This window comes from Salmo salar, chromosome ssa14 (assembly GCF_905237065.1).
Source record: "Salmo salar chromosome ssa14, Ssal_v3.1, whole genome shotgun sequence".
In the NCBI taxonomy this organism is placed as follows: domain Eukaryota; kingdom Metazoa; phylum Chordata; class Actinopteri; order Salmoniformes; family Salmonidae; genus Salmo; species Salmo salar.
In genome coordinates this window covers 58,766,511-58,775,714 of record NC_059455.1, presented here as the reverse complement: position 1 = coordinate 58,775,714, position 9,204 = coordinate 58,766,511, and the positions used below count along the sequence as shown (strand labels likewise).

The window sequence follows — 9,204 nt, the reverse complement described above, 5'->3', positions numbered from 1 at the left end:
CATCTTGCTATCCCATTCAATTAAACCATTCCCAAAAGTAGGCCTTGCCTAGGCTACATATTATTTGCTTGATTGAGAGCCATGATTGTTTACACTATTTTCCCTTTAATTATAGGTTATCCAATTGATGGTCATTTATGAATATGTTTCATGAGTAGCCTTTTTGTGAGATTAATAACAAATAATACATTTTTTAGATGAGTTTATTTTAATTTTGTAAACCACAGACCTCACAGGTAAGACTTTCTCTTTTTTCATCGTTTCCTGTAAACAGGTTCACAGTCACTTCACATAATTGGTGCTGCAAACAAATGTGTCACTTCAGAAAGAACAGATGAGGACTGAAAGACAGATGAAGACTGGCTGATGTCGCGTGCGTAATGATGCAAATAAAGCAAAGTTCTTTATTATTATTTCACATCATTTTAACGTCTTATAATTTGACTTCAACATGCACACTTTCCTAGTATTCGAAGATGGAAATGTCTGCCATAGATTTTTCAATTTGACATACAAAAGAGTTCTCAACAGAGAAAACAACAAATAATGAGTTGATATGAATGGAGAGCCTAAACCTGACGTTTAGCGCACGTGCCGACTGATTAGACGCTCTAGGAATTGTTTGTGTGCGAAAAAAATCGGACTTTCTAATTAACTGCGGTACGAATTCGTACATACAATATAGCCCCGAGGAATGCGTAAAGTAACAAAATAATCCGAAATAGTTTCAATCCAAGTCGTTTTTTTTTTAAACAAGAGTAAAATATGTTAATTGTGTATATAGTCCAAGAAAACCAATGGTCCAAACCTCATGTCTCCATCATAATCCGATCAAACGTTATTGGATTATTTACCCTTGTAGGATGACCAGAATTCGGGTGACTTAATGGAGGCCAGAGGGGGGAAAAAAAGTGGTTAAAAATCTGGAAAAATTGCATCGTGTCAGAGCCTTAATTCTTGCACAGAATCTAGCCTATTGGCTACTTGACAGGCTCATTTTCCCATTTAACTCATCTTTCTTCTCGAATCCGCAGTATAGAGGTAAGATGGATATCGCGTTTGAGACATGACATGTAGTATTTTCATTTTATAGTATACGCTTTTCATATTAATTCGACATTCCTGTTTTTTTTCTTCGAATTCTTAAAAAACAAGTCTAGGCCCATCTCTGAAATCTCAACTGAGTAAGTACTTACTGAGCGTAGTTTTTTATTTCCAGAATCTTTTACATGTAATTCAACTCGTTATGTTAATTTTGCGACACGCGGAAACAACTTTGAAGTTGACGACCACAAAGTCATTTTCTCCAGTTGTTACGAGAAACGTGCATCGCTATGTCAACAGAGCTTGGTGCTTATTATCAGATGCATTATATTAAACCTTTTGGACAGAACGCTAATGATATGTTAGAGGGAGACCGTACCGAACGATTCAGAACATGAATAATCATGTCTTCATACTATATTTTATAACAAAAGGAAGTTGAACTTCATAACCAAAGCGCGTTTTCACCCACTCTGGTCAGTGGGATATCTCCCAATTACTTTGACATGTTACGGGAAGAAACTGATTTTCTAGTCCTTCAGGCATACTTTAATCAAACTGTAAAATGTTCAGCAAAAGTTGATGCATATAGGCTAATTGCTTTTATCCATAATATTCCCAAACATTGCGCGTAACTAACAATTTAGCAAATTCAATGTCATAGCCCTGTAGAATAGCCTAAATCATTATCAGAATATCTAAAAAGTGGTTTCGTTATAGGCTACCCGAAGTCAGTGCAAATGTACAATGGATTTAAAATGGTTAGCCAAATGTCAATTATGGTAGCCTCTGTCTAATTGAATTAAAATCAGTGAGTTGAACCAATGGGCATGGGAAGGGCTGTAGCCTATTCCATGGATCCCCAAAAGCTCCTCCCCTGACGCTTGCGGTGAGTTGGGTGTGTGAATAAGGCGATCTTATAAGAGCCCTTGAACAAGTCGTGAGCAGATCATAATCGTATAGTGAGCGTAAATTCGTAGGTGCAACTGAGAAGGTCAACATTAGTTATCAGAGTGGCGAGCCGCACACAGAGGACTCATACCAGGGCGCAGTGGTGTAGCGTCTTGATGGTTGTAGCCAATTTTTGGATCCTTTAAAATTTTGCAGTGTTTGCTATTTCAAAAATAATGCAGCTGGAGAATATTCTTCCCAGCGCATCAACCAACTTACCCAATACTTTTTATAACCTCTCGTCGTCAGATAGTGCAAATAATAGCCCGGGGCCATCGCAGATCGAATATCAAGAAGTTGACCGGACGGAATCCGAACCAAGTATCGGTCCCAATAAATATTTGAGCGGAGTGGGGAACGCCATGATGGGTGAGGGAGAGGGCAATGCCTTCACCGGGACTAAAGCTGCCCCAGACGGAAGAAAAGACTCACCGGTCCTCGGCGAAGATGACCAGTCCACTGGCCGGCGGTACCACATAGATGAACTTGGCTCTGACAGATACTTTATCTCGTCCTCACAGACGAGCTCCGATGTGGCAAATCAGTGTTCCCTCTTTCCATACGCAGGACAAACTGGGACAATGTACAGCGGGTCAAATGGATCCAGGTATTCCTCCCTTCATTACGGATCGGTCCTGCCACCGGCAGGCTTTTCATCCTCCGTGTGCCCTAGCCGGAGTCAGTTTGGCAGTAGCTACCAGTTCGGCCAGGGTCCAGGTTGCCTGTACCCCTCCTATCCGGGAACGGGTTCAGGTATTGGTTCCATGGCTCTCCCGGGGTCCACACCGGGAACGAGGGCTCAAGTTTATCTCTGCAATCGGCCCCTGTGGCTCAAGTTTCACCGATTCCAGACGGAGATGATCATCACTAAACAGGGCAGGTGAGCAGAGACGTTGGAGACCAGTTGATGGAATGTCATGTTTGATGATGGTTACCTTACTAAATATCCGCCCATCTGATGTTCCAATAGTCGTTTATATTACGGTGTCATATTTGCATATTTTGACAAATGTTATTCACACCCTTTTTATGAATAGCCATACATGCCGACTTGTACATGTATTTAATTGTGTATTTGTAAATTATTATGTAGTCTATACAAACGTTTAAGACTTTTTTTTTTTTTTTCGTGCAGGAATAGCCTAAGTGAGGAAACGTGTCAAATATTGATTAGTTCATGCCATGACCTAACCTTACGAATTCTCTTGAATGCAACGACTCCCTCTGATCATTTTTCGTTTGAGTAAACACTTAAAATTGCATAATTGTGACGAAATGTATTTTTCTTTCAGGCGGATGTTTCCATTTCTCAGTTTCAACATCACTGGACTTAACTTGGCCGCGCATTACAACGTATTTGTTGAGGTCGTGTTGGCCGATCCAAATCACTGGCGATTTCAGGGAGGAAAGTGGGTTACTTGTGGGAAAGCAGACAACAACATGCAAGGTGAGCCTAATATTAAATGCACCTGTAATGTAGGCTACCTATTTAGAGGGATATTCTCTAAAGTTCTCTATAGGCCTACAGAAGCAGCACGTTTCAATTAACGGAAATTAAATTACATTTCGATGGCGCATAGCCTGTCAATTAGGAACGTTTCGTTATGTCAATATACAATTCCCTAACATTTACACCCAATTAACTGGGTATTTATGCTGTGCAGCTGGTCGTTTCAAACCACACCATCACTTTACCTATACATGTTTTTTGTTGGTTTATTATCCCCATTTTAAAAGAAAGAGAACCATTCAAACATTGTTAGCTGGTGACATTGGTCTATAATGTGCTTGACCCGTTTCCAGTTTTCCTGGAAAACGGATTAAATTATTATTCATTATTAGTCATCATTTTTTTTCATATGGTGTAAAATATCTTACCAATGAGAAGGTTTAATAACATGAAAATAGTGAACTTACATTTTCTCCCAAAATGTTTTTTTTTTTACCTGTGCAATTTAACCATATTTCCATATTAGCCTCATAGCTCCAGTTTCACATCTGATTGCTTTTGAAAATTGAAATCCTGAGCATGTGATTCCATAATAGCAATTTGCCAATTTACTGGTCTTTTTGGAAATGTATAGATTTTGACACACAAGGATTCTTAATTTGAACTACATTACATCTTTGTTTTGCATTTGTGCTGCAATGTACTTTAATATTGTGTTTTATGTCCCACATAATTTATTAAATCACAGGTAACAAGATGTATGTTCATCCTGAATCCCCAAACACTGGCGCTCACTGGATGAGGCAAGAGATCTCCTTCGGCAAACTGAAGCTGACCAACAACAAGGGGGCAAATAATAACAACACACAGGTGAGGCCTACACTGCAATTTATTAATTTGGACTCAAATGTCTTTGGCTAGTTTTAAAAAGCGGTCTTTGGTGTTCTAGATCACAAATCAGTCCAAAACCACATTTATTTTTATTTTGACAGTGCTATTGGCAAAAATCTCCAAAGTAACTGGTGACGTGACAAATAACTGACCACATGAACTGTTTTGAAATCATGAAAAAGCCAAGCACTGACTTTGAATTCACACCTTTTTTTGTAGATGATTGTCTTGCAGTCTCTGCACAAATACCAGCCTCGGCTGCACATCGTGGAGGTCACCGAAGAGGGAGTGGAGGACATCGGCAGTGATGCCAAAACACAGACCTTTACTTTCCCAGAGAACCAGTTCATTGCAGTCACTGCCTACCAGAACACAGATGTAAGATGGCCACTACTATGAATCTAGATAAATATTAAGATTTTTCTTAAGTTTCTGCACTGAGTACACAAAACATTAAGAACACCTGTCATAGCCTGACCAGGTGAAAGCTACGATCCCTTGTTGATGTCACTTGTTAAATCCAATTCAATCAATGTAGATGAAGGGAAGGAGATGGGTTAAAGAATAATGTAAGTATGAGACATGGATTGTGTATGTGTGCCATTCAGAGGGTGAATGGGCAAGACAAAAGATTTAAGTGCCTTTGAACAGGGTATGGTAGTAGTAGCCAGGCACACCGGTTTGTGTCAAGAACTGCAACGCTGCTGGGTTTTTCACACAAGTCTCCCATGTGTATCAATAATTGTCCGCCACCCAAAGGACATCCAAGTTAACTGTGGGAAGCATTGGGGTCAACATGGTCCAGCATCCCTGTGGAATGCTTTCAACACTGTAGAGTCCATATCCCCAAGGAATTGAGGATGTTCTGAGGGAAAGGGGTGGCGCTAGCTCAAAATTAGGAAGGTGTTCCTAATGTTTGGTATACTCTGTGAATATTGACTGTCTATAAAATGGGGTTTTGTCAACACTTCTGACCATGCCTTGAACATCAATCTTTCCTTTCCAGATCACACAGCTTAAAATCGACCACAACCCCTTTGCTAAGGGCTTCAGAGACAACTATGACTCGTAAGTGACAATGACTTCCTTTTTTGCATATGGTATTGTGGCAGTTTTTTTTCTTCTGCTCTGCTACTTTTAGTCTCTAGTGTGAACTTGTTTTTCTTTTGCAAACGACTCATCCTTGGACCTTTTTGTCTCTCTTCCACAGGATGTACACAGCCCCAGAGGGTGACAGGCTCACCCCATCCCCGACAGCCTCCCCTCGCTCTCACCAGATTGTGCCGGGTGCCCGCTATGCCATGCAGCCCTTCTTCCAGGACCAGTTTGTCAACAACCTGCCACAGAACCGCTTCTACACTGGGGAGCGGGCCGTGCCCCAGACAAACAGTCTTCTCTCCCCCCAGGCTGAGGATGCCGGGGCCAGCTCGGCTCAGCGCTGGTTTGTCACCCCGGTCCAGCAGTCGGGCTCCAACAAGCTTGACCTATCCTACGATCAGGACTACTCAGCCAGCAGTCTGCTGTCCTACGGCATCAAGCCCCTGCCCCTCCAGACCTCCCACGCCCTCAGCTACTACCCCGACTCGGCCTTCGCCTCAATGGCGGCCGGCTGGGGCACCAGAAGCACTTACCAGAGGAAGATGACCACAGGCCTGCCCTGGTCCCCTCGGCCCAGCCCTCCAGCCTTCGCAGATGACCAACTGGCTGCTAGCAAAGACAAGCTGCCCGAGGAGAGCACCGCAGCCTCCACTTGGGTAGAGACGTCCCACTCGCTGAAATCTGTGGACTCTACCGATTCGGGCGTGTACTCCATGGTCTGCAAGAGACGCCGGATGTCACCTGGTGGGTCGAGCACAGAGAACTCCCCCACCATCAAGTGTGAGAACTTGACCACAACGGAAGAGTACAACAAAGACAACCCCAAAGGCATGGGCTACTATGCCTTTTACGCAAGCCCCTAAAGACTATTTATTAAAATCGTATTAGTTTTGTTTTAAATTGAGTGCCCACCTTTTTTTATTTAAATACCCTTTTATCTAAAGGTGCCAAAGCTTTGTCCTCCCAAACAAGCTGCACAGATTACTTACACCCCCGAACACACATGCATTGTGACAAATGTTTAAAGCATGTCCCCAGTTGATTTAATTTTTTACTAATGTGATTTTATTTAAGGTCATTTTGTTGTACAGTATTTGTGCACTTTAGTATGTGATGTATCTTGTACAAACTGTCTTCATGGAGGTGTTATGAAATGGGTAATAAAAACAAGCTTTTCATAAACAATGTCCCACTTTGCAAATGTTGTCTCGTTTATTATCAATAATATGTATTTACTTAAGGACGACTCCGTGAAATTACATTGCCAATAGCAGCATTGCAGCTACTTAGATGTGAGATACAAGTCTTCGCCCTCATGCAGTCACATATCTGCGCATGTGCACGGGTTCACTCACGCTGTGCACGGCGTGGGAGCCAGGGTTCCAAAACAGCGGAGAAGTTGAGCCTCACTCTTGAACGTTGCTCAAATCAACGTTTACAGTTCAGCAGATGTTATAGTAACATAAGCATTTCGCTGCACTCACTATCTCCTAACAATACAAAAAAGTTATCAAGAAATGTCCAATTTAATAACCCAAATGGCGCTAACAGTAATCCAAATGCAACCTATACACTCGATGAATTTACACTATTTACTGAGAATGATCTGTACAGCAGATAGTGAGCTAAGTCAAGAATCCAGTATATAAATGTTGAATGCAACTAAAATGCAATGTACAGTATTAGAATGAGCTATGTCAAGAATACAATATTTAAACCTCATGGTAAAATAGAATTGCAGGAAATTAGCTTCTGAAAGACTCCAGAATATATGTATGTGAATAGATGTGTATAGCAATAGTTAGAGTGAGCAATGAGTAGAATACATAGTGGCTAAAATGGTATGTTCAATTACTATGTACATAGGTCAGCAGTTTAAGGTGCAGGGTAGAGTACTGGGTGCTAGCTGGCTAGTGACAGTGTCTGAGGTTCAGGGCAGGGTACTGGGCGGAGGCTGGCTAGTGGTGACTGTTTAACAGTCTGATGGCCTGGAGATAGAAGCTGTTTTTCAGTCTCTCGGTCCCAGCTTTGATGCACTTGTACTGTCTCCGCCTTCTGGATGGTAGTGGGGTTAACAGGCCGTGGCTGGGGGGGGGGGGGGGCAAGCTGAATTTCTTCAGCCTATTGAAGAGGCGCGGTTGCACCGGTCGGTGTGAAGGGACCATTTCAGATCCTCAGTGATGTGCATGCAGAGAACTTGAAGCTTTTGACCCTCTGCTGCAGCTCCGTCGGTGTGGATGGGGGCGTGTTCTCTCTGCCATCTCCTGATGTCCAAGATCTGCTGCTTCGTTTTGTTTCCATTGAGGGACAGGTTATTTTCCTGGCACCGCTCTGCCAGGGCTCTCACCTCCTCCCTGTAGGCTGTCTCATCGTTGTTGGTAATCAGGCCTACCACTGTGGTGTCATCAGTAAACTTGATTGAGTGGGAGATGTGTGTGGTCACGCAGTCATGGGTGAACAGGAACAGGAAGTACAGCAGGGAGCTGAGCATGCACCCCTGTGTGGCTGCTATGTTGAGGATCAGAGTGGTGGAGGTATTGTTGCCTACCTTCACCACCTGGTTGGCCTTGGCCAGTCAGGAAGTCTAGGACCCAGTTGCACAGGGAGGGGTTCAGACTCAGCAGTCTGAGCTTAGTGATGAGCTAGGAGGGCACTATGGTATTGAAGGCTGAGCTGTAGTCAATGAACAGCATTCGTACATAGGTATTCCTCTTGTCCAGGTGGGATAGGGCAGTGTGCAGTACAATGGCGATTGCGTCGTCCGTGGAATCCGTATGCAAATTGTAATGAGTCTCGGGTGTCGGGTAAATTGGAGGTGATATGATCCTTAACTAGATTCTCAAAGCAGTTCATGATGGCAGAAGTGAATGCTACGGGGCTATAGTCGTTTCGGTCAGTTACCTTCGCTTTCTTGGATACAGGAACAATAGTTGAAATTTTTAAGCATGTGGGGACAACAGACAGGGAGAGATTGAATGTCTGTAAATACTACAAAATGTACCCGCTATTCTGTTTACTTTCTGCACCTAGCCTACGTATTACCGATGAGTCTACCTTTAATTTAAATGAACAGTTATAGGCCTACTTTTTGGAAATGTCCAACATAATAAATGATTTGTTATTATGGTACGGTTGACCCAACCACAAACAATTAAGTGTAACTTTAGTTAGCTACGGTATGATTATCATGAGGCTACTCACCATTTCCATTGTGATCACGAACGCGCACGAGTGTGTGCAGGCCAGAAAGTATTGTTGATGACAAATCTTTTTGATTATCACCCCTGATCATCTTGGACAACCAAATATTTTTGTTTAATTCGTACCTTTTCGCAATAATTCCGAAGCATTAATTTGAGATGCTTGGAGATATAGCTGTCGTGAGCCCCGCACGAGCGCGTTGGTCTGAGATACATTTATAACTTGTTAAAAGGTACCTAATTTGCCTTATTTTTTATTTTATTTTTCAAAATTTCAAAAAATACAACATTCAAGTTTTTGTGATGGACTTAATGCAGCCTGTTGGAGATAACTCCATTTAGACAAAATACGACTGTAGTCATTCATCTACAAAGACCACAACCATATCCATATTATAGATAATAATTTACTGATCATTATTGTTATTAATATTAGCCTGTTATTATTACAATGTATGAGTTCATTCAATATGACATGATGTGTGGTGGATGGTGTAAGGCCTGGGTGTCAGAATCGCGAAAGTCCACCACCAGCACCATATAACAACAGTAAATTCCAACAAAAAACAG

General features: G+C 42.2%; 1 protein-coding gene across 3 annotated transcripts; it reads left to right on the top strand.

Annotated features, from left to right (window-relative positions):
• The first annotated feature begins 824 nt into the window (after positions 1–824).
• Positions 825–6,623, top strand: eomes (eomesodermin). Of its 3 annotated transcripts, XM_014141527.2 has the most exons (8): positions 825–1,041; positions 1,156–1,184; positions 2,245–2,875; positions 3,288–3,442; positions 4,194–4,315; positions 4,556–4,714; positions 5,343–5,404; positions 5,547–6,621. In XM_014141527.2, the coding sequence occupies exons 3-8, from the start codon at positions 2,358–2,360 to the stop codon at positions 6,295–6,297; spliced, it is 1,767 nt and encodes a 588-aa protein (XP_013997002.1). In that variant the 5' UTR covers positions 825–1,041; positions 1,156–1,184; positions 2,245–2,357; the 3' UTR covers positions 6,298–6,621. The 3 variants fall into 3 exon arrangements, with proteins under 3 accessions (XP_013997002.1, XP_013997003.1, NP_001191029.1); XM_014141528.2 differs by lacking the exons at positions 825–1,041; positions 1,156–1,184 and adding an exon at positions 1,804–2,114; NM_001204100.1 differs by lacking the exons at positions 825–1,041; positions 1,156–1,184 and having other exon boundaries at positions 1,996–2,875; positions 5,547–6,623.
• Positions 6,624–9,204: the final 2,581 nt, after the last annotated feature.

Bases quoted from the DNA above. Each gene is read 5' to 3' on its own strand.
- eomes (NM_001204100.1), top strand. From the start codon at position 2,172: ATGCAGCTGGAGAATATTCTTCCCAGCGCATCAACCAACTTACCCAAT. The intron at 3,443-4,193 runs GTGAGCCTAATA...ATTAAATCACAG, and splicing joins AGCAGACAACAACATGCAAG to GTAACAAGATGTATGTTCAT. The intron at 4,316-4,555 runs GTGAGGCCTACA...CTTTTTTTGTAG, and splicing joins CAAATAATAACAACACACAG to ATGATTGTCTTGCAGTCTCT.